The sequence below is a fragment of the Sapajus apella genome, unplaced genomic scaffold (genome assembly GCF_009761245.1).
Source record: "Sapajus apella isolate SASKATOON/1434 unplaced genomic scaffold, GSC_monkey_1.0 scaffold178, whole genome shotgun sequence".
Classification (NCBI taxonomy): domain Eukaryota; kingdom Metazoa; phylum Chordata; class Mammalia; order Primates; family Cebidae; genus Sapajus; species Sapajus apella.
In genome coordinates, this window is record NW_022437118.1 from 942,488 (window position 1) to 967,470 (window position 24,983).

At 40.9% G+C, this 24,983-nt stretch overlaps 2 protein-coding genes across 2 annotated transcripts in view; both read right to left on the reverse strand.

Annotated features, from left to right (window-relative positions):
• Positions 1–2,977, reverse strand: part of UMPS (uridine monophosphate synthetase) — a 22,277-nt gene extending 19,300 nt beyond the window's left edge. The window contains exon 1 of the mRNA XM_032268300.1: positions 2,764–2,977. Within this exon, the coding sequence (XP_032124191.1) occupies positions 2,764–2,919 (156 nt within the window). The 5' untranslated portion in view covers positions 2,920–2,977. The remainder of the gene's footprint in view (positions 1–2,763) is intronic.
• A 4,074-nt stretch (positions 2,978–7,051) lies between these two features.
• The window catches only part of KALRN (kalirin RhoGEF kinase), a 602,830-nt gene continuing 584,898 nt past the window's right edge, over positions 7,052–24,983 (reverse strand). Inside the window, exons 58-60 of the mRNA XM_032268307.1 lie at positions 17,796–17,996; positions 15,072–15,210; positions 7,052–14,158 (exon numbers count right to left, since the gene is read on the reverse strand). Coding sequence (XP_032124198.1) covers positions 13,613–14,158; positions 15,072–15,210; positions 17,796–17,996 — 886 coding nt within the window. The 3' untranslated portion in view covers positions 7,052–13,612. The remainder of the gene's footprint in view (positions 14,159–15,071; positions 15,211–17,795; positions 17,997–24,983) is intronic.

Consider the following 24,983-nt stretch of genomic DNA (forward strand, 5'->3'; position numbering starts at 1 on the left):
AAAAAAAAAAAAAAAAAAAAACCCCTAGAAGAAAACCTACGCCACACCATTCAGGACATAGGCACAGGCAAGGACTTCATGATTAAAACATCAATAGCAACAACAACGAAAGCCAAAATAGACAAACGGAATCTAATTAAACTCCAGAGCTTCTGCACAGCAAAAGAAACAATCATTAGAGTGAACCGGCAACCAAGAGAATGGGAAAAAATTTTTGCAATCTACCTGACAAAAGGCTGACATCCAGAATCTACAAAGAACTAAAGCAGATTTACAACCACCACAAAAAAACAAACACATTCAAAAGTAGGCAAAGGATATGAACAGACACTTTTCAAAAGAAGACATATATGCGGCCAAGAAGCATATGAAAAAATGCTCATTATCATTGGTCATTAGAGAAATGCAAATCAAAACCGCATTGAGATAACTGCCACTTCACGCCAGTTAGAATGGTGATCATTAAAAAATCTGGAGACAACAGATTCTGGAGAGGATGTGGAGAAAAAAGAACACTTTTACACTGTTGGTGGGAGTGTAAGTTAGTTCAACCATTATGGAAGACAGCGTGGCGATTCCTCAAGGATCTAGAAATAGAAATTCCATTTGACCCAGCAATCCCACTACTGGGTATATACCCAAAGGATTATAAATCGTTCTGTTATAAAGACACATGCACACATATGTTCGTTGTGGCACTGTTTATGACAGCAAAGACCTGGAACCAACCCAAATACCCATCAATGACAGACTGGACAAAGAAAATGTGGCATATATACACCAAGAAATACTATGCAGTCATAAAAAACGACGAGTTCGTGTCCTTTGTAGAGACATGGATGAATCTAGAAACCATCATTGTCAGAAAACTGACACAAAAACAGAAAATCAAACACCGCATGTTTTCACTCATAGGCAGGTGATAAACAATGAGAACACTTAGGCACAGGGAAGAGAACACCACTCACTGAGCTAGGTGGGGAGATGGAGGGGAGGGGAGGGGAGGGACATTGAGGGAGTGGAAGGATGGGGAAGGGTAACACCAGGAGAAATGCCTGATGTAGGTGATAGCGTGGGGACAGGGATGGAGACAGCAAACCACCATGGCATGTATGTACCTATGCAACAGTCCTGCAGGATACAGGATATGCACATGTACCCCAGAGACCAAGGTACAATTAAAAAAAAAAAATTAAGTTGCCCTGACTATAGGCTTTGATTACAGTAGTTACAAGTGGACTTTTAAAGCAAAAGAAGAGGCAGTTCCTATGTTCACCAATAATTTGCACTGAAGTAACTGAAGTGCCATCAGGCATTTGTGGTCCCAGCTACTTGGGAGGCCACCAAGGCCGGAGGATCATTTGAGACCAGGAATTCAAGACCAGCCTGGGCAATATAGTGAGACCTCCTCTCTACAAAAAAAAATTTTTAATTAGGTGGGCATGATGGCACACACCTGTAGTCCCAGCCACTCAGAGGTTGAGTCAAGAAGATCTCTTTTTTTTTTTTTTTTTTTTTTTTGAGACAGTCTCCTTCTGTTGCCCAGGCTGGAGTGCATTGGCTGGATCTCAGCTAACCGCAACCTCCGCCTTCTGGATTCCAGCTATTCTCCTGCCTCAGCCTCCTGAGTAGCTGGGATTACAGTACAGGTGTGCACCACCATGCCTGGCTGATTTTTGCATTTTTAGTAGAGGTAGGGTTTCACCATGTTGGCCAGGCTGGTCTCGAACTCCAGACCTCAAATGACCTGCCCGCCTCAGCCTCCCAAAGTGTTGGTTTTACAGGCATGAGGCACCACGCTCGCCTGAAGTAGGAGGATCTCTGAAGCCCAGGAGTTGCAGACTGCAGTAAGCTATGATCACAGTGCTGCACTCCAGGCCTCGGTGATGTAAGAGATACCTCATCTTAAAAATAAAACAATAACACAAGCAACTGATCGGCTATACATTATTCTTTGTATCACAAATTCCAGGTGCATAATTCCTTTAAATAATTGTTCCCCAGGGCTGCATGAGGGAGTATGGCTGAAGTCTCTCTGAGTTCTGATAAATTCTGCATACATCACATGGCTCAGATTGTTCTATTTTTCTTTTCTCACAAGTATTTTTCCAGCTACTGAATTCTCTGCCCACCCACATTTTTCAGGTCTATATGCTTGTTCGTTTTTTGAGGCAGGGTCTCAATGTCGCCCAGGCTGGAGTGCAGTGGCTTAACAACGGCTCACTGCAGCCTTGACCTTCCAGGCTCGGGTGATCTTCCCACCTGAGCGTCCCAGGCGTGCGCCACCACACCCAGTTAAATTTTTCGTAGAGCCGGGGCTGGTGGGTGGGGGAAGCGGTCTCGCCAGACCCAGGCTGGTCTCGAACTCCTGGGGCTCAGGTTATCCACCCACTTAGGCCTTCCAAAGTGTTGGGATTATTACAGTCGTGAGACACCACGACAGGCCGCAAGTCTAATTTTCTTAGAGTTAAAAACACAGAATTCATCCAAGTGTGCTTCAGTGCCAGACAGGGTTCCAAACTGGGTGTCCCGACTTTTGCACAACACGTGCAGTAAGCCTGTGGGTGAAAGTACAGACGGCTCTCTAAGAGCCCAACAACCCCTGGCCTCTGTGCTTATGCTTACTCCCCAGACCAAGGGTAGGTCGGCCTGCCTGCTTGGCTCTTTTGCTCCCACTCACGGCTCAATTCCTGTCACCCTCTTACATTTCCTGGTCTTCTTTCCCGCCACCCAGCCCAGTCCTTCCCCTTCCAGGGCAAGCACCTGACTCAGAAGACGCGGTCGAGACACGATGCCCCGCAGATCGATGTAGATGGGGGAGGAGAGTCCGCTCTTCAGCACGAAGTCCCCAAACTTGAAAGCCTGCACGTCGTACAGACCCGTCACCAAGGGCCCCAAAGCTGCACCAGCGGCCGCCATTGTCGCGCGCTGCCTGTTTGCTTCAAAATCCCAGGCGCAGCGGCCCTCCGGCGCCCCGAGACGCTGGCGCCCCGATGACGTCGCCCGCGAAGCCCCGCCTTTTCCGCTTGCTTCGCCGGCAGCTTCCCGGGCTTGCCGCACTCGCTTCTGGGTTCCCCCGAGCTCAAGGGTCCGTGGCTGGTAGCCAATCTACCGCCAATTTGTGCCTCTCCTGCTTTCTTCTGGATGGGGTCGCTGGGTTTCAAAGCCTCGAGCAGCTAGTTTGACTGTAGGATCATTAAGTCCAACCTTTATGAGAGTTTGCATAAATCCTGCTCGTTTTCTAACAGCCGGTGCATTCTCGACTAGTTCTCTTAATTATCTATACTCCTTGGCCCAGCAGGTTATAATTTGCTAGTTATTAGCCACGATTTAACCCCCATGTTTCTCCAAATAGAATACAGCTTCTCAAAGACAAGGACCTTGACTCAATTCTTTTATTAACTTCATAGCATCTATTTTGTGACAGTTTCATAGCAGTTTGCACATAGGAATATATAGCACCTAGATCATTACAGTATTCGTTACCTCTTTTGTCTGTACTCTGCTTCCTGGTTTGGCATATCTCAAATGCTTAGGTAATAGGTGTAGAAAGGTAAGGGAGGGAGGGAGGAGAGTTAGAAACCGTGAATTGATTGGTATCAGGGTTATTCAGGAGGATAATATTGCTAGACAATCTGAAAATCCAAATATATTTGGTCTTTACAAATAAATCCCTTAGAGAAGTTCTCCATTGTGTATATAAGGCAATACTTTATTCTAGTTTAAGGAAAATAACCCTTAAATTCACATAAAGAATGAAATCTTGTTATTCACAGCAAGGTGGATGAACCTGAAGGACATTATGTTATGTGAAATAAGCCAAGAACAAAAAAACAAGAAAGATAAATACCAAATGTTCTCACTCATATGCAGAAGCTAAAAAAGTTGATCTCATGGAGGTAGAGAGTAGACTATTAATTAGTAGAGGTTGGGAAGGGTAGAGGGTGGTTAAAGGATACAAATTACAGCTACATAGAAAAGATAGGTCCTAGTGTTCTATAGCACTGTAGGGTGACTGTAGTCAACAATAATTTACTATATATTTTCAAATAGCTAGAAGAGGGGATTTTGAATGTTCCCAACACAAAGGAATGATAAATATTTAAGGTGAGAAATATATGAATTACTCTGATTTGATCACTATACATTGTGTGTATTGAAATAGAACTATATTCCCAATAAATGTGTACAAGGATCATGTGTCAACTATAATACTTTTTTAAGAAAAGAGGAACAGATAAGGCATAGCAGTATTGTGTGCTGCAAAGAACATGAAGTTTCAAACCAAAACATTTGGGTTTTAGTCTCAGCTGTGCTTACTGGCTGAGTGATCTTTGGCAATGCATTTTGAGCTATATGAGTCTCGATTTTCTCAAAAATAGAATTAATATTAACTTTCTTCAAAGATCACTATGAAGATTCAGTGAGATAGTTCACTCCAAAACACCTTATAGGGCCGGGTGTGGTGGTTCACACCTGTAATCCCAGCACTTTGGGAGGCTGAGATGGGCAGATCACAAGGTCAGGAGTTCAAGACCAGCCTGACCAACATGGTGAAACCCCGTCTCTTAAAATACACACACACACACACACACACACACACACTCTCTCTCTCTCTCTCTCTCTCTCTCTCTCTCTCTCTCTCTCTCTCTAAAAAGTTAGTAGGTGGCTAAGCATGGTGGCTCATGCCTGTAATCTCAGCACTTTGGGAGGCTGAGGCAGAAGGATCACCTGAGATCAGGATTTGAGACCAGCCTGGCCAATGTGGTGAAACCCTGTCTCTACCAAAAAATACAAAAATTAGCCAGGCATGGTGGCACATGCCTTTAGACCCAGCTACTTGGGAGGCTGAAGCAGGAGAATCTCTTGAACCTGGGGGGTGGAGGTTGCAGTGAGCCAAGATCGAGCCACTGCACTCCAGCCTGGGTAACAGAGTGAGACTCTGTCTCAAAAAAAAAAAAAAAATAAGCTAGTGGAACATAGATTGTATCAATTCATTTTGTGTTCTCCATTTCATTTACTTAGGCTGAGTAAAGGATCTTGACTCTAACCAATACTTAGTCTTACAGGTTTAGGTATTTAACCTAAAGAGTTTCCTTTAATGTAAAACTTCATGCAATAGTTCAGTCTAGAGCCTTTCCTTGGACTTAGCTCCACACACACACACACATAAACTGCTCACTGAATCCCTTGTACATTCTACTCTGATATCTATTTTAGACCGAGCTTGGGGGGGTTCAGATTATCATTTGTATTGGGGCTTTTGCTAATATTCCATAACTGAATTGGTCATTCCTCTCAACCACTCCCCCTCAAAAAAATACAGGCTGAAGTACTGTTATTTAATCATTTATTATTGTTTGACTCACACTATACAGACACAGGCACGGTGAAACACACAAATACACATTTAGTTTATCTTCTAGGGCCAGGGGCAGTGGCTCATGCTTGTAATCCCAGCACTTTGGGACACAGAGATGGAAAGATGTCTTGAGCCCAGGAGTTTGAGGCCAGCCTGGGCAACATGGTGAGACTCCATTTCTTCAAAAAAAATAAAAAAATTAGCTAGACATTATGGCATACACCTGTCATCCCAGCTACTGGGGAGGCTGAGGGAGGGGGATGATCTGAGCCTGGGAGGTTGAGGCTACATTCAATGAGCTGTGATTGTGCCACTGCAATCCAGTCTGAGTGACAGAGTAAGACCATGTCTCAACAAAAAATGTTATCTTCCAGTGAAGGTCTTAGTGACCTTGAGCAATCACGTAGATCCTGTGACTCAGTTTCTCTACTCCAAATGAAATAAGTTACTTCATAAGAATTTGTTGGGATTAAATGAAATAATAGTTACAAATGGGCTTTTAAGCTATATAGATGCTAAAATATATACAAATTCTAGATCTAAAAAAGCCAGTAAGGGGCTTATGATTCTAATTCATCAACCTGATTCTGATTTAATTTCTAATATTCTTTATTATCTATATTTTCTCTCTCTTTTTTTTTTTTTTAAAGATGGGGTTTCACCATGTTGGCCAGGCTGGTCTTGAACTCCTGACTTCAGGTGATCCGCCTGCCTTGGCCTCCCAAAGTGCTGAGATTGCAGGCGTGAGCCACCGCACCCAGCCATATTATCTATATTTTCTCTAAGGAGATTGTGCTGATGAACCAATGTGAAGAGCCCATGCTTTTGACAAGTGTTTCTCATTACAAATAAATGTAATGAAATCTTGATGAAATAGAAGCCAAATGTTAAAACTTTTTTTTGACTTTCTTGGCAAAGTAAGCTAATCAAAACACTTTAACAGTCTGGCTAATTGACAGTATACCATGAATCAGCCTCATTTGCACTTGGGTGGCACATTTAAACTTTCAAAGCCTGATCATGTCTGCATAGGCTAACCTAGATTGCTGGAGTCCACACCAGAATGTATAAACCTGTGAGAACCAGCCCAAAATATCCTCCAAACATTCTAACAGTATTATCACCTGAAACACCAGTGTGAAATTAACAACCACCCGAGGCTTTCTTTTTTTTTTTTTTTTTTTTTTTTTAAATAGGGTCTCACTTTGTTGCCTGGGCTGGAGTGAGGTGGCATAATCACAGCTCATTACAGCGTCTACCTCCTGGGCTCAGATGATCCTTCCACCTCAGCCTCCCAAGGTGGGACCACAGGTGTGCACCACCACACTCAGCTAATTTTTTAAACAATTTTTTAATATGTGGGCTATTTGGGGGAGGTGGGTGTCGCCGTATGTTGGCCAGGCTGATGTCGAACTCCTGAGCTCAAGATCCTTCCTCCTTGGCCTCTCAAAGTGTTGGGATTTACAGGTGCTAGCCATAGCACCCAGCCCTGAGGTTTCCTTGGCATGTTTTGGGTAAATGGTTTAGAATACTCCACTGCTTTCTTTCTAAAATCCTGAGCAAAAAGTGTTGTAATAATTATGTGATATTTTTACCTTTTCAAAGTCTTTCATATATTTGGAGAAAGAAAGAAAAAAATTACTCTTTTCTTTGAATAAAGGTTTAATTAGAAAAAAAAGGACGACCATATAGTATCTTTAGTATAGTATATTTATAGGAATGCATAACATGTGAGATGTACATTTTGAAGTTTCATCTATAACTTATAACATTGACTGTAGCAGAAACAAGACAGCAGGTCATCACTTTACAACATTACACATGAGTGATTTTGACTTACAAATAAAATATTTACAACCTACCTTTACAAAACGACATTGTGTGCATACAAAATGAACAACAGCAGAAAAATTTAAAAAATAATAAAACAACCAAAAATCCAGAAGATACACTTAAGGCAGACCAGCAAGACACTGAAATAATTAAGGCTGTGGAATTCTTCTGCACCTTGAAAATATAGAGCTATTTATCAATACTGTGGAGTGATTTTAAATCAATTGTTACAAGCCTGATGAAGTATATACTTATATGTATATGTGTGATGGTCCTTATGGGGAAACCTGTCCACTTATGAATAAGGCCCTTTGTCTGAATGGCCAGTGAAGCCCACTCCAAATTCTCAAAAGACTTGGGGGCAGGGGTCACTGAAAACTAAGAGATGCCAATACAGTTTGCAAATTGATAACTGATAGTTCAACTATAATGATGAAGTCCAGATAAACAGAATAACCTAACTGATGGCCCCTTTATGTTTCACACTGTTAGTTTGGCTTTGTGGACATCAAAAGACAGCAAATTAATTCCCAAATGAGTAGAGTTTGTCTCCACAAATTAGCCCTAATGGTTTTGAATGGCCCTAAATGGTTTTCCAATAGAAAAATTGACCCACCTGGGCTGTCTGCAAATGGATAGATTTCTGCATATGAGCAATAACATATACATACATATTATACACTATATACATGTACAGATGTACATATATCCGTATTTTCCAACAGTTTGCACTTTGACCACTACTGTTCTCTGAACAGGATCTCATTCTGAAGAATATGTTTAGTTTTTTTCACAGTCTTCTTATTTGTTCTATTAGTTTTACTCACCTTCCCCATAGAGTAGGCTGAAGTTTGGCAGAAACAGAAGTAAAAGCACCAGGGTCAGAAAAATCAAACACAGAGATGACAGATATGGCTTAAGTTAGTAAGAGACAATGTATGTTTTTTTAATTTCAGATTCCTAGAGACAGTCTTTGAGGTTATAGTAACAGTCTCCATCGTACTCCAGAACGTGGACTCAATTCTCGACGGAAGTCAGGTATTGATGGAAGCTCCTATGCTGGCTATCCCTGGGCCAACAGATTAGCTTGGTTAAACTAAGCCTCAGGGGCTGGCATTCCAAGAATTGCTATTTGCATTTCTTCTACCATGCTTCCTTTTCTCAGCTAACCTCACTATCTGAAATAGCAGTTATCTAGCTAAACTGTTATCTTGATCATTTGAGTAAAACCTAAATCTGAACACACTTTAGAATCTCACAGCAAATGGGCACATTTCTCACAGAAAAATGCAATAGCCTGCGCATATAAATTTCAGGCTTTTCATAATGTCCCTCAGTGATGAAAAGTTGCCTTGGAGTGACTGCTTTTTCCTCTCCTCTAACTTTATATTTATTGAAGATGAGGAAGAAATGCCTTTCATAGAAAATATGTTCTTATGAGAATTGTGTTCTCCTACTTCTGTATAAATTTTTTATGTAATATTTCCTATTAAAAACATTTAGTGCTATAAACAAATTTCAGCCCTTTTTAACCCTTTAGAATTAATGAAACAACTGAGAGTCTTACTATTTTTAGAAAATAAATATTAACATAGTGGCTTTCCTTTTCTGGATGAAACATGTGTGAGCTCTGTCTTCTCCAGGCTTACCCTGGGTTTAATCATTCATCCTCAAATCATCCCTAGACTTTAAATAGTGAAGAAAAAGCAAGGTGCAGTTTTATAAATAAATCCACTGAAAGGTCATATACTGTGTTTGTCTAACCCAGACTCCACAGAGGTGCGACCCAGGAGAGAAAGGAAGGTCTACATTCCTCAAAACTCATCCAGCACAATTCATTGTCCACACTGAATGACATGGTGAGTTTGAACTTTGCCCCTCTACAAAGACCTCTTATTTACAAAATATTTCCTCCTCTATTAAATGCATGAGGCAAAGTTTTAGTTAATGCACAGAAATAACTAAAATTTAGTTTATATTATATTTACTTCCTCATATTCTCACAAATCTAAATTGCCATGCTCTTCTACAGAGGCAAGAAAAAAGTAATGCCTAACTCATGGGATCTAATCATGGGGGTTATGGGACAGCAAATATGCAACTCCTGAAAGACTAAGCCACCTTAAAAAAAAAAAAAAAGATTCAAGGTTTGTCCTCCAAAAATGAACAGTCCAATTCATTTCTATGCATTTAATTTGCCTGTGCCTTTAATTTGCCTCTTATAATAGATTCCTGTGAGACTGTAAAAAATAAATTGTGATATGAGAAGATGTTTTCTTCTCACTTCTGCCCTCCCAAGTGAGGAAGATGGTTCTTGGGTTCTTTTCTGTCTGTTTTTCCAGAGCATAAAGCTTGAGAAGAGAAGGTAGCAGCTGCTTTTGAGGGTATTTTACTCTTTGCACTTGCCATAAAAAATACTGGAGAAAACGGCTTATGGACATAAGACTTCATCAGCTCTCCTGACTCTTTTCAGTAGACAAGCTCTTACATGATCGAAATTGTAGGCTAAGACCAAATAACACTTAGACAAAGAGCACCTAATACTTCCAACTGAAAGCAATTTACAGAATTTAATCTGAAAGCAATTTGCAGAATTTAATCTCATGAGTTTATAAATGGTATTTAAAGATGTGAATATTAAAAACCTGGAATGTTCAAAGTTACTATCAATAAAATTCTTAGCACTGGCAGTGTATAGCACTTTAAAAAAATCAAAGTATTTCATAGATGTCCCAACCAAGGTTATTTCTCAACATTCCTGTAAGATTAATGTCCTTCCTCCTTCCCCATCCCCCAATTCCCATTTTACCAATGGGTACATTTGGGGAAGAAAAAACAAAGACTTTCTGTAAGAAAAGATGAATCAGGAATAGCTGAGATTGAAGCTCAAAAATTCCTGGTTCCACCCCTATATTCAGATGTTTGCATTTACAAGACGTTTTAAAATAAAGAAAAAATGCTGCAATATCAGTAAATCTAAATGCAATGAACTTCTTTATCTCCCATCCTCCCCTCTGAAAGGCACTACTATTTATAAAGGCTTTGTGGACCACAAAGCAGTGAAGCTAGCATTCTCCTCTGCTTCCTCTACTCCCCCTTACACTCTTTATGGCTGAGAGAGACCTGAAGGACATCTCCACCATTACCATTTGTTTTCTTAAAAATTTTACCACATTCAGCTATACTTGGATATTTATCTATTCAATTTGAAACAAATGCAAAAGATGTAGGAAATCATTATATTAATACTTCTTAAAAGTTATTATGGGTTGTCCCTGATCTTTTCATTCTTTCTGTGTCCCACCCTTATAAAACAAAACAAAAACCTCGTAACCCTATGCAATGAATATAAGCCATGCAAGAAACTTGTGACCTTGACCATTGTTTGTTTTTCTCATTTCAGCTGGGAGTTCAGTCTCACTGTGAACTACCATCATTATGATAGAAGTGGACTATTTTCTCTTCTCTCCTCTCTTCTTTACTACCAAGTAATAAATCTGTCTGCCAAAATGGGAACAAGAGTGGTCCCTGATCCTTCTTCCCTAACCATGGTTGCCCTCAAAACAACCTAAATTACATTTCCCAGGTCCATCGTCTGGAATTCCTTGTTATTTCCAGCTTGCTCTGGAGAATTCTTGAACCAAGACTATTCTCTTATCCCTGTTGGGAGGGACCAGGAGCCTTGCAGACAGGGAACCTTCCTGTTAGTTTCCCTATGTTATCAAACTATATAAAATATACTCCCTTTCTCTTGGGACCTCTATTAAGTTCATTCTAGTCTGATGATTGTACCTTGGCCCCAAAATCATCCTACTTCATTTCTAGGTCCCTCGTTTCCTGTCTTCTCACTTCCCCAGTATGTGTACTTGGGGGAATTCCATGCAACCCCACACTTGGATCCTTCCAACGCTGTTGTAAAAGCTGATGTGAAAGCTTGGGTTCTGTCTAACATTCTGTCAGCTGCCCCCATAACATAATTTCAACAACCCCCCATTCCCCTACACCCGTCATGGTCTATGCATTACTGTCCTGGGCCCTGGCCTTCTCAAGAAGAAACTCAGCTTGTTATAAAAACTCAGACTGGCTCAGCAGAGGGATCTTGATTCAAGTCATCCACGGTGGACAGAACAGAACTTGCCGAGCCAGACTTTATGGATATTGGGAATCCTCAGAGCCTGCAGTCTGTCCCATGACAAACCCTACAGGTTGGACTTTCCTCCTTTATGTGTATACCATAATGAAGACATGTTTACTGAAAGGGTTTTAGTAAACATGTTTACTAAAAGGATTTTTAATAAAGATGTTTTAAAATTTTTAAGCATAATGAAAATGTTTACTAAAAAAATTTACTAAATATGTTTTAAATTTTAAAAAATTTCAGTAAACATGTTTACTAAAAGGATTTTTAGTAAGTATGTTTTAAATTTTTACGTATTGTATCATAGAGTGTTTGTACATACATAAAGGTTCAAATGAAGACTATAGGGTATAGTTAAGAGAGACCTCTGAGGGAGTGAGGCTTAATGACCCAGGGCCGTTTGAAAACTAGAAAACAAATATAGTCAGATACAGTCGGAGTCGGTTTCCATATATTTGGTTAATCCCCAAAATACTAAGTGCTATCTAGTCTTATTGCTTATACTTTCCACTAAGGTAACAATCTATAATCTTGGATGGGATGAGGAAGCTGACTCTGAAACTGATAAGAAAAAAAATGATGATGATTTTTAATTTTACGTTTCCACCATGGGAATAAGTGTTTTCTTTATATGTTAAAGTTCAGGATTAGTTTCCACCATTTCTTTTTCATGTAGATAGATTTGTAGTTTCTATTTGTCCTTCATAAGTTCTCTTCTTGAACCTCTGTACTGCGAGATTTTAATTTTCTCTATCCCATTATAGGAGAGAAGCAATGCCATTAAACCTGATTCGAACAAACACTTGAGTTATATTTTTAAAATCTTACTTGTATAATAGCATTTCAACACGCATTCTAGAAAACTAAGGATGGATCATGTACAAACACAAAAAACAAACGCCCTCTCCCCCAACAAACAAAAATAAAGAAAGAAAACCCATGAAGCGCCCAGGTTTAATTTTTTTTTCCACCAGAGGGAAAAAGAGCAGTTAATAATAATCTTGTATGAAGAATATATACCAGAAAGCAGCATTGGCCTTAAAGTAAAATTAGTCCCTTTAGTTCAGAGAACTATCAGCAGCTGAGTGGTAACAGGTATTGCAATCTCAGTTACAACTTAATGTTCTGTTAGGGTGATGTATCAGGTTTTGTCCCATGGCTTTAGAAAGGACTTAGGGCCAGGCCTTTAGAAGGCCTATATGGCTGCCTCCTTTTAGTAAGCACCCCTTAGCTTCAATAAGGAGTTAGAAATAAAGCCAGCTAACTTTCTGAAAGACTGTATTCTACAGCCGTAGAAGAAATCAGAAAGTATTGGTGTGTTGTTCATAGGAACCGTAGGAGAGGTTTCCATTTGCCCTTTTGTATGGATCTCTCATATTCGTTTACTTATTTCAAACCCAGTGTAGACACGAAAATACTCCCGCAGCTCATACTGTATTTGAACTTATTTCCCCATAGGCTTGCTTGCCCGATTAACTCTGAGCTACCAGTGAATTTGCAGGTAGTGTTTCATACACAGAAAGAACCTATCTTAATCAAAAAACCTGTGATTGACAGAAAAAATCTTCTCATTCAAAAGGGCAACATTGCTTTCTCTTAATGCACAGGTTCTGGTAAAAGATTTCTATACAAGATTTATAAAATGCTCTAAAAAACTTGTCATCTAATTGTGCTTAGTCAAAACAATGTAATGCTTCGGTAAATAAATTACTGTCTTAACTGGAGCACTCAGTTCCTTGTGATTGATTTAATATATATCTCTTTATATTAGAAAACTCTGAAACCTGAATGGGATATATTATACTGTATGCGTATATGTATCTTATTAAGAAACTATATCTAAGTTATCTAAACCAGAATAGTTGATATACATGACATCTCCACTAAATAGAACTTTTTGCTTAAAATTTCAGCAAAGCCAGAGACCTTTTACACTCTTGTGAGCTTAAGGTTTGCCCAGTTAACCACTCATTTTGGAAGATACAGTTAAAATTTCGTAACAGCTAATATTGTTCTTATCCTTGCCCTTCTTCTGAACACTTCTGTGACCCTTTGCCTCTTTATTTCTTCAGAATGACTTTCTGGAAAGCTCCTGGATTGCGGGTGACTTTTCCTGCTGCTCAGAACCTGAATAGCTATTATCGAGGTTTAAGAGGTACATCTCTCAAATCAGAGAACTGCGTGGAATGAAATGACGAACAGAATTATTTACAGTCACATTCAGTCTTGCTTTGGTTCACACTGCACTTCTATGTGAAACCATAGGGGCTGGGAGATAGCTACGTCCCTTGGTTCACCCGGTTGACAATGTAGCTCTTGACATTGGGTATAGGCCGTACATCATTCTGGTGCTTGCGGCGTTCTATGAAGCATGCTAGGCGGGAGGTGTCCAGGGGGATCTTAGAGTAGCTGCCATTATGGGGCTGCAGCCATGGATGCTGTAGGCACGTGGCTGCTGTGGGCCGCCTCCGAAAGTCTTCCTGTAAGATCACATTGATGAAATCTCTGGCAGCATTGCTCACACCACAGAAGTATTCATGGGGAAAGCTGAAATCCACCCTGCATACGTTGATACATGTCTCCTCTTTGCTCTCATCCAGGAAGGGGGAGACCCCACTCAGCATGACATATGTCAGAACCCCAATGCTCCAGATGTCTGTCCCCAGGGAGACAGGGATGCCTTGGATGACTTCTGGGGCAGCAAACTCGGGGTTCCCCAGCAGGTGGTGAATGTGGAAGTGACCCGAGATCTGGACAGCATCCTCCAAGTCAATGAGCTTCACTCGAGGCACTGGAATCCGTAGGTCAATGAGCAGGTTTTCAGGCTGCAGAGATCCAAAAAGGCAGGGAGAAGAGAAGGGAAGTTCAGGCCTCTGTTTTGACTGCTCAGACCACCTCATTAATTCAGACATGGTTATGCTATTCTTTGATAAAGTCTACAGTGTACGGAAAATTCCCCATGCACTATGCGAAGTGCACTGGAGCCTTCAAACTATCATATTGAACTTAGAACTTAGTGCATATTGAGCGTGGTGGTACTTCAGAGAAGTTGTTTGACATTGAAAATCATGTCTTCTTAACTACACTGCTTCTGCATTGAATCAAGGTAATAATAAATTACTCATTTTGGAGAACAGGGGCTTCTTTTTGAGCAGTGTGGAAGACAAGGTGACATTTGTTGGCTTACTTCTATGAAGTTAGATTAGGTAGGTAAACTTCCCTACCTTTTCTCACACTGGATGTCATTGTGGCTCTGGTATATCCTAATTAATTCATGGATGATACACTTAAATTGTGTGACAACCCAGATTCTCTTTAATACTCATAACGGGATGAGTGTGGCAGCTCACTCCTGTAATCCCAGCACTTTGGGAGGCTGAGGCGGACAGATCACTTGAGGCTAGGAGTTCAAGACCAGCCTGGCCAACATGACGAAACTCTGTCTCTACTAAAAATACAAAAATTAGCTGGGTGTGGTGATGAGTGCCTGTAATCCCATCTACTTGGGAGGCTGAGGCAGGAGAATTGCTTGAACCCAGGAGGCAGGGGTTGCAGTGAGCTAAGATCGTGCCATTGCACTCCAGCCTGGGCGACAGAGTAAGGCTCTGTCTGAAAAAAAAAAAAGCATAATGTACTCTAAATAAAATGAATTTGAATTTATATTCCTTATGAATAATGACTGGTAAGTTGGACTTGACCATTTAAGGTATTCCTTGCAAGGTTCCCACTTCTTATTACCTTTATGTCCAAATGTGCAACCCTGCAGTTGTGAAGGTACTGCAGAGCCTCCATGATGTCTCGGATATAGAAAGCTACTTTTTCCTCCATCAGTTCATCATGATTCATAAGGTAGTCTAACAGCCGGCCATCATCCATCCTGAAAGTAGGCAGGGAAAGGCAAAGGAAATATGTTTGAAATGAAGAAATAGAAAAATAACTCATGTAAAAATCAGTTAAGATCTCTAAGCTCTCTCATACTCCTTGTTTTACATGAAGACCAAATGTACAACACATGCACATTTTAGTTAGAGCCCAAAGTTAGTGTAATGTTCAGAACTAAAGTAAATATAATATATTTGGTGTACTGCAGCGAAGAAATCTGTATAATCTTGTTTAAGAAACATTCTCTTTCATTACCTCTAAAAATTGCTCATAACAAAAAAGTTGTGACGCCCATTTAAGAGGTGAGATTGCTAAGTAAAGAAAGCCTTCACCAAGAGAGACTTCAGCAACATTCTCATTAAACATAACATAGTAGCTGCAAGCAGCCCCACATGTGTTTTGCAAAGTATGTCTTAATTTTATTTTATTATTAATTTTAGAGATGAGGTCTCACTGTGTCACCCAGGATGGAATGCTGTGGCACAATCATAGCTCACTGCAGCCTCGATCTCCTGGGCTCAAGTGATCCTCTTGCTTCAGCCTCTCACATAGCTGGGATTTCCGGAGGAGGCCACTGCACCTAGCCAAACTATTTTCATTTGTCAATTTTTAGTTGGGGAAGACAGAAAGTAGGCAAAGTTTGTTCTTTGCATTATTGATCCCCCGTCCAACTTTTTTTGTTTGTTTATTTGTTTGTTTTTGAGACAGTATCTTTCTTTGTTTTGTTACCCAGGCTGGAGTGTGGTAGCATGATCTGTGCTCACTGCAACCTCCACTGCCCGGGTTTAAGCGATTCTCGTGTCTCAGCTTCCCAAGTAGCTGAGATTACAGATGTGTGCCATCACACTCAGCTAATTTTTGTATTTTTAGTAGAGAGGTGGTTTCGCCATGTTGGCCAGGATGGACTTGATCTCTTGACCTCGTGATCCACCTGCCTCAGCCTCCCAAAGTGCTGGGATTACAGGTGGAGTCACCATGCCCAGCTACATTCATTTCTTTCTTAGTATTTTTCATGTTATGTTAAAATCATCATCTATCTATTGGTCTTCCTCACTAAACTTGTAACTCTTTGAGGGCAAAAACAGTATCTCCCCCTCCACTGCCACCTTTTTTTTTTTTTTTTTTTTTTTGAGATGAGTCTCACTCTATTGCCCAGGCTGGAGTGTGGTGGTGTGATCTTGGTTCACTGCAACCTCCACCTCCTAGGTTCAAGCAATTCTCCTGCCTCAGCCTCCCAAGTAGCTGGCATTACAGGTGTGTGCCACCATGCCCGGCTAATTTTTGTATTTTTAGTAGAGATGGGGTTTCACCATGTTGGCCAGGCTGGTCTCGAACTCCTGGCCTCAAGTAATCTGCCCACCTTGGCCTCTCAAGGTGCTGGAATTACAGGTGTGAGCCACCATGCCTGGCCGACAATACCTTTCATTGGAACACAAGGACAGATGTTGTCACCTGTGGATGAGGATAGTTCACTGGCAATAGAATACACCATTTGAGTTAGGAAGTTCCCTACAAACAGGTCAGGCTCTGAAAGAGACTGTTAAGTCTAAAGTGACAAACTGCCAACTACTTAACTATATAAAGTTAAGTTTCACAAAAGGATTATGGATGCTAGCAGCACTGGTTTTGTTCTGTTTCTTTTTTCCAGCTGATTTTAAAAATAGCCAAACTTGTTTGCATTTTTGCTTTCTTATTATATCATAAATAAATTTGTGACAAGTTACTGACTCAAAGATCCCATACACACACACCTAGACTAACAAGCACGTAAGAGCCAGGCTAACAAGACAGTTGAAAGATGGAAAATGCAGGGCATTCGCTACTGAAAACGGGTTATGGTGGCGACATACGCAGCAATGGTCTTTGGCAGAAATGCGTCTCCTCTCTAGGCCAAGGGCCTCATGAGCACCAATCTGATCATATTTCTGTCATTTGTATCACTTCTGAAAAGACCCTGTTCTCTTTAATCTCTATAATATTGATCTAAACCACAGAGCATACTGTCTCTTCTTAGCCCGGGGTAGTGGTGGGGAGAATGGGATGTTATTGCTCTATCAAATCTATTCAGGAGTCACCTATATGGTTGCCTAAGTCCCTAGAAAATTTGGAGTGAGTGGAATGTTTTGAAGGTAAGGCTCTCCCCTAGAAGGAATTTCTTGGGTGGTAGACTGGAGATGCTATGGTGGTCAATTGACACATAGAGCCCTCTCTTTCATTTCAACTCCACCCTGTCAACCAGCCTACTGTCGACAAGCTATTCCCAAACTCCAGCCCAGCCCAAGAGTCCATAATAAAAGAAGATAAAAATGGAAGTAAGAGAGATATGGGTTCAAGTCCTAGCTTCTCCATTCCTAGTCTTAAGGAGCTAGTTTTAAGGACCTCCCTTATCCCTATTATGATTTTTTAATCTTTGAAATGGAAGTGACATTGATTATAAAATGGGGGAGTGAGTGCATGTTATATCAGCACTTTGCAATGATAGGACCTTGTATAAAACATAACTATCTTTTCCATTAATTGTGGGCAAGAAATAACCTAAATGGATGGGGGCCACTTAAGAGAGGCAGCATCTGTACTTACAGTTCCAAAATCAGGATGTAGGATGTGGGGGACTCGTAGGTGTCATGGAGAGTGATGTACTGGGGGTGCTGTAGGTGCTGAAGCAGGGCAGCCTCATGGGCAGCCTGTTCTTTCTTCTTCATTTTTTTGCTAACAAATTTCACAGCCACATCTTTGCGGGTAGCTTTGTGGATGCATTTCTTTACTATAGAGAAACGGCCTCTGGAAAAACAAAAGGGAGAGTTTGCCAACACTCATCAATCAACTACATATATTTTATTCACAGATGCGTAAAGTTTTGCATGAAATGGTCAGATAGATTTTATTAGGAATCTTACTCTCCTATATTTTTAGTTATAATGTTATTGAGAAAATCCATTTTTTCTTCTTTAGCATTTTAGGGTTTTTGAGATATGAAAAACTAATATTTTATATTATATATAATTGTATTATAAATTATATTTTTATATATAATATAAATCTTATTTTTAGAGGCAGGGTCTTGCTCTGTTACCCAGGCTAGATAGAGTGCAGTGATGTGATCTGGCTCACTGGAGCCTCAGCTTTCCAGGCCCAAGCCTTTTGCCTTGGCCTCCCAAAGCGCTGGGATTACAGGTGTGAGTCACTATGCCTGATGTAACTAATGTAATTTTTAAATTTTTTTTATTATTTTTTTTAAAGACGGGGTTTCACCATGTTGGTCAGGCTAGTCTTGAACTCCCAACCTCAGGTGATCCGCCCGCCTTGGCCTCCAAAGTGCTTGGATTACAGGCCTAAGCCACCACACCCAGCCTAATGTAATTTTTTTAACTAATATTTTTCTCTGCCATTTTAACCATCAAAAGCAGTTCAGTTTTCTAGGCAGAACATATATTTCTGTGAAATACAAAATAGAAATAGCAATAATGTTAAAGGAGGAGGAATTCTACTCAATAATAATTTTAAAAGCATTTTTATTATTATTTTTCTCCTTCTCATACGTGCCAGTTCTACTTCCTTCAAGGTCTAGCACAAATGCTACCTCTTTATGGGGCCATGACATCATGAAAAGATCAAAGACTGTAGAGCCATTGCAAATCAGATTTTTAAAAATTTCAATATGTTTCTGGGGAACAGGTGGTGTTTGGTGACATGAGTAAGTTATTTAAAGGTGATTTCTGAGATTTTGGTGCACTCATCACCCTAGGAGTGTGCACTGTACCCAATACACAGTCTTTTATCTCTCACCCCCTCCCACCCTTTCCCCCAAATCCCCAAAGTCCATTGTATCATTCTTATGCCTTTGTGTCCTCATCAGCTTAGCTCTCCCATTAAAAACATTTTTAAAGAGTCAATTGTTTCATTTTATGTTTGTTATCTTTTTATTATGGAAAATTTCTAATATACACAAAAGTAAAGAAAATAGCGAAATAGATCTCCTGTGCACCCAGCTTCAATAATCATGAACATTTTAACCAATTTTGTTTCACCTTTCTCTTTTCTATCCCCTGCTTTTTTTTTTTTTTTCCTGGAGTAGTTTAAGCAAATCCAGATATAATGCCATTTCACCCATAAATACTTCAGTTTACATCCCTAGTGACAAGAACACTTAAAAATATATAATCACCCTGCCATTAGTACATCTGACAAAATTATCTGCTCCTGAAATAGAATGGTTCTCAGATGCAGCTGTTGCCGTGTGGAAGGTGGCAAGAGAGCTCTGTAGGGGCACAGGTCAGCAATGGGGCAGATGACGGGAGGGTCAATGAGGTGACAAGGCAGTGCCATCTAAGCCCTGCCCATGAGGTGTCCTAACCCACGAGCAGAGGAGTAAACAGTCTGAAGACCAGCCCATTCCTCCAACAGAAATGGGTGTGTCATGGCTACCATGAAGATCATCCTCCTTGACCTGGCTCTGTGCTCTACAAGCAACTTTCTAAGAATACTTTTTTTCCCGTCATATATTTGCATAAAATAAAACAATGTGCTAATGAGGCCAGGTGCAGTGGCTCATGCTTGTCATCCCAGTGCTTTAGGAGGCTGAGACAGGAAGATCGCTTGAGCCCAGGAGTTTTAGACCAGCCTGGACAACATAGTGAGATCCTTTCTCTTAAAAAAATTTTTTTTTAGGCCAGGCGAGGTGGCTCAAGCCTGTAATCCCAGCACTTTGGGAGGCTGAGGCGGGTGGATCACGAGGTCAAGAGATCGAGACCATCCTGCTCAACAAGGTGAAACCCCGTCTCTACTGAAAATACAAAAAATTAGCTGGGCATGGTGGCACGTGCCTGTAATCCCAGCTACTCAGGAGGCTGAGGCAGGAGAATTGCCTGAACCCACGAGGCGGAGGTTGCGGTGAGCCGAGATCGCGCCATTGCACTCCAGCCTGGGTAACATGAGTGAAAATCTGTCTCAAAAAAAAAAAAAAAATTTTTTTTTTAAATAATGTACTAATCAGTAAAACAAGTCTTAGACAACTATTTATTATCTATTATTTACCAAATATTCTTGGCACAGTAAACAAATATTTGTTCAAGCTGGCAGTTTTGTTTCACATCATAAATTAATAAATTGTCATTCTGGTTTTTAACAGGACTCTCTTTGTGAGTTTGATTATTGTAAGTCACTTCTTGCAGAGGAGTGAAATGTAACAATGAAAACAACTGAACGCTGAGGCTAGCTCTCCTGAATTTAGTGGCCGCGTCAAGGTACTGGTAGCTTAATTTTTAGAAAAAGTTTTGTAGTTGTCAAAGTTATGAAGCCTCATGGTTTAAAAAGACAATTATCATTACAGGTTCATTATTAAAAAAAAAATTCACCTCCATTTTCCCTTCCCTAGAGTCTCATTCTGTCACCCAAGCTCGAGTGCAGCAGGGTGATCTTGGCTCACTGCAATCTCTGCCTCCCAAGCTCAAGTGATCCTCCAACCTCAGCCTTCTGAGTAGCTACAGGTGTGTACCACCACATCTGTCTAATTTTTTGTACTTTTTTGTAGAGATGTCATTTTGCCATGTTGCCCAGGTCTTGAACTCCTGAGCTCAAAGCCATCCACCCATCTTGGCCTCCCAAAGTGCTGGGATTACAGGTGTGAGACATTGTGCCCTGCCTGAGAGGCAGTATAATACATCAATTTAATATAGTTTAGCAGATGATTAAAATATTTACTTCCATGACTCTCAATAGTATGCTTTGAGTAGCTACCTCTTGATTTTTCAGTTTTAGCTATTTCTGTTGACATCCCACTATGGAAGATGAAAGGTTAGCCTCTTTCCTCCCTCTGTCCCTGCCACATAACCACTATCCCCATCCACTGACCTCCCAATAGAATTAGAATCAATATTCAGTGTCTACATTACTGCACTATGTCCATGCTATTCACGGTTGAGCCTCTAGTAAACTATGGATGCTTTTCCTTTGTGTGATAGAATGCTATCTTCAATCATTTCTGACAGAGAGTGCATGGGAAATAAATTGAGACTTACATATCTGAAAATTTATACTTATTCTACCTTTATCCTTGATTGTGAGTTTTGCTGAGTATATTCCAGTTGGGAAAATTTTTCATTCATGATTTTGAAGGAATTATTCTGTTGCCTTCTAACTTCTATTGTTATTGGTAATGTTAACTGTTAATGTCAGGCTGGTTTCGAACTTCTGACCTTGTGATCCTCCCGCCTCGGCTTCCCAAAGCACTGGGATTACAGGTGTGAGCCACGTGCCGGCCTTCCTGAGAATTTTTAGATTCTTCCGCTTTTTGCAATGTTTAGCAATTCTAGATTGTATCCTGAACATTTTGAATGTTATGCTGTGAGACTCTGATTTTGTTAAAATCCTCTGGAGAAGGTTGATTTTTTGCTTCATTTGTATGCTTTGTTCAGCAGTCAACTTGGTTAGGTTCAGACTGCAAGTTCTGTCTCACCTTCTGTGGGAGGTGGTCCTATTGTCAGCTCAGTTTTCAAAGTGAGCACCACACAAGGATTAGTCTGAGATTAAACTTTGAGTCACTGAGCAGTGGTTTACATGGTAGTCCAATTCTCAGAGCCTTGCTATATTTCTTTGAATGTGCCTTATACGTGCGCAGCTGGAAGGTGGCCCAGGATTTGAGTGGTTTCATATAGAATTAGGAGATCTTCTTTTGCTTTCTCCTGAAATTTCTCCCACATTCTTTACCTCCCATGGGCCCCTTTTTTAAGTTGTCTAGCCAGAAAGATGGGATTCCCTCGGACTTTTAGCTTCCTGCACTGTCGTGCCATTTCACAGGACTGCCCTCGGGGTGAGGCAGTGACAGTAAGGAGACAGAGAGAAAAAAACCAAACAAAGCAGGAATTCCTCTGTTCTCTCCAGCTTAAAGGTTCACTTTTCTTTGTCCTTTGGCCAGAAATGTGGATTTTTCTTGGAGTTTTTGCTCTTTGTGCATGCTGCACAGTTCTTTGATTTGGCTCACACTTGCATCAAAGCTGGGGAGATAAAAGAGAAAAAAAGGAAAGAAGAAAAAAAGGGAGGAAGGAAGAAGGGAAGGAAGGAAAGGAGGGAGGGAGGGAAGGAGGGAAGGAGTGAGGAAGGAAGGAAGGAGGGAAGGAGGAAGGGAGGGAGGGAGGGAAGGTCGGTCCAGTTTTTTCTTGGATGAACAAAGACAATCACACAGATACTTGAAGCTGGGGAGCAGATCTGGAGTCAGCTTATCCCTTGGGAATGCTGACCAGTTGCCTGTATAGAATCTAAAAAGGTAGCAGCACCAGGCCTCCAGGTAAGGATGACATGCTGAACAATCATCAGTTTTCACTCCCTTCTGAGACACAACTTCTCAAAAAAAAAAAAAAAAAAAAGTAGCCAATCCTTTCGATTTTAGCATCCGCATTCTACCTAGTCCCAGAGGTACTTGATGCTCCTAATACCTGAGCCTTTGGGTAATTCTGCTACTAAAATTACACTGGGACTCTTTGACTTCATGACTGCCTGACTCAGGTCTTCAAGGCCATTTATCACTCTTCCATCTGTTTATCTGCATCTAATACTTTATTTTTGTCTTTTCTTCCAATGTCCTCATTCTTACATGCCTACTTAAAAAAATCCTTCATTGTAGTTTCAATGTAATTTAGGAGGAAGTGAAAATGGATGCCTGTGTTCAACCTGCCGTCTCACCTGGGGGCCTGGTACTGCTACCTCTCTGCAGAGCAACGGGTACAGGCAAGGGGTCAGCATTTCCAGTGACAATCCCCTGCCTTCTTTATACTGCATTGTTGCGTGTTTAGTCCATTCCTGGTTATCACGCCATATACAAGTGACCTTTTCTTCTGTGGATGTGCTGTAGGAGAGAACGTATTCCTTCTTGCACTGTGGTTTTTTATAGCATTTAATTACCAGGGAGCTCCTTTTAACAGAATAGTCACATAGGCCCAGAATTCCAGGTTTAGGTGTGATGAAGAAAGTCGGTTCACTTCCAGGGCCCTGGCACAGGTATCTCTCCTGTGTCTCACGTTAACATCTCCATGTATTATTTCAGCCAGATGTGGTGGCTCACGCCTGTAATCCCAGCACTTTGGTAGGCCAAGGCAGGTAGATTGCTTGAGCTCAGGAGCTTGAGGTTATCCTGGGCACACATGGTGAAACCCTGTATCTACAAAAAATGCAAAAATTAGCTGGCTGTGATGGCTCATGCCTGTGGTCCCAGATATTTGGGAGGCTGAGGTGGGAGGATCACTTGAGCCCGGAAGGTTAAGGCTGCAGTGAGCCGTGATCACGCCACTGCACTCAAGCCTGGGCAACAGAGTGAGTCCCTGTCTCAAAGAAAAAAAGAAGAAGAATTTCCATGTATTATTTCCAAGGATCTTCTGAAAATATGAGGACTATTCTTAGGAGAAAGGAAAAGCTTTGGGCTGTTAGATACTTTAAAGCAAAAACATTCATTACTTTTGAACAGATAAGAAAATTGATCTCCCCTTTAAGAAACAACAAATCATCCACCTGTTTTAGCTAAAACTTGCCTTAACCTATGGCTAATAACAGCAAACACATGTCTCCTGGAGGAATTAACTGAGGCATCCAGGTGATGGAACCAATTTCATTTAGAACCAGCTGGGGATTTAATTGGCCCATTATTGGGGGTCATGTTGAGCCTCACCAATTTCAATATAATAGAGCAAACTAGATTTCAATTACTAGAGCTTATTTTGGACAATGATCGACATGAAGAGAAACAACATTCTCAGTAAAACAAGCCCAGGCTTGGAGTTGGGTAGCCCAGAATTTGAATCCTGGCTCCACACCTCCTAGTTGTGGGGCCTTGAGAAAGTTACTTAACCTCCCTGAGCCTGAGTTTCCTTTACTGAACATATACTTCAGGCCAGGTGAGATAGGTGGCCATGCCTGTAATCCCACACTTTAGGAGACTGAGGTGGGAGGATTGCTTGAGCCCAGGAGTTCGAGACCAGCCTGGACAACATAGTGAGAACCCCGTCTCTACAAAACAACAACAAAAATTGTTTTAAGTCTTCCAGGTGTGGTGGTGTGCACCTGTAGTCCCAGCTACTTGCAAGGCTGAAGTGGGAGGATTGCTGGAGCTCAGGAGACTGAGGGTGGAGTGAGCTATGATAGTGCCGCTGCATTCCAGCTCTAGTAACAGAGACAGACCCTATCTCAAAAAAAGAAAAAGAAAAAAAGAAAAGACAATAAACTCAGCCGGGTGCAGTGGCTCAGGCCTGTAATACCAGCACTTTGCGGGGCTGAGGTAGGAGGAGGATTGCTTGAGTCCAGGAGTTCAAGACCAGCCCGGGGAACATAATACTCCGTCTCTATCTTTTTTTTTTTGTTAATGAAAGAAAGAAAATCTACTCAAACAGTATCTCATAGTGTTGTATAGATTAAATTAAATAATGTTGATGTATTAAGCTGTAGAGCTCAAACAAATAAACAAAAATAACACTTGTATGTAGTATCCGCTTAGTATCTAGAATACTATAGATACTGAGATCATCACTATCATCATCACATAACTTTCCTTGGCCTTTTTCTTCTGTTTGGCTACACAAAGAAGGCAGGCAAGGAGAGGTAGAGTTTGTTTTTGATGAAAGGTGCTGTAATGAAAGGCAGTGAATGACACTGTGACTCCTGCCCTAAGACACAGTAATAAGGACCGTTTTGGCTTCTTCTACAACTTCCGTCACAACCACCCCACTTAAGAAATGTTATAGGGCGGGCGCGGTGGCTCAAGCCTGTAATCCCAGCACTTTGGGA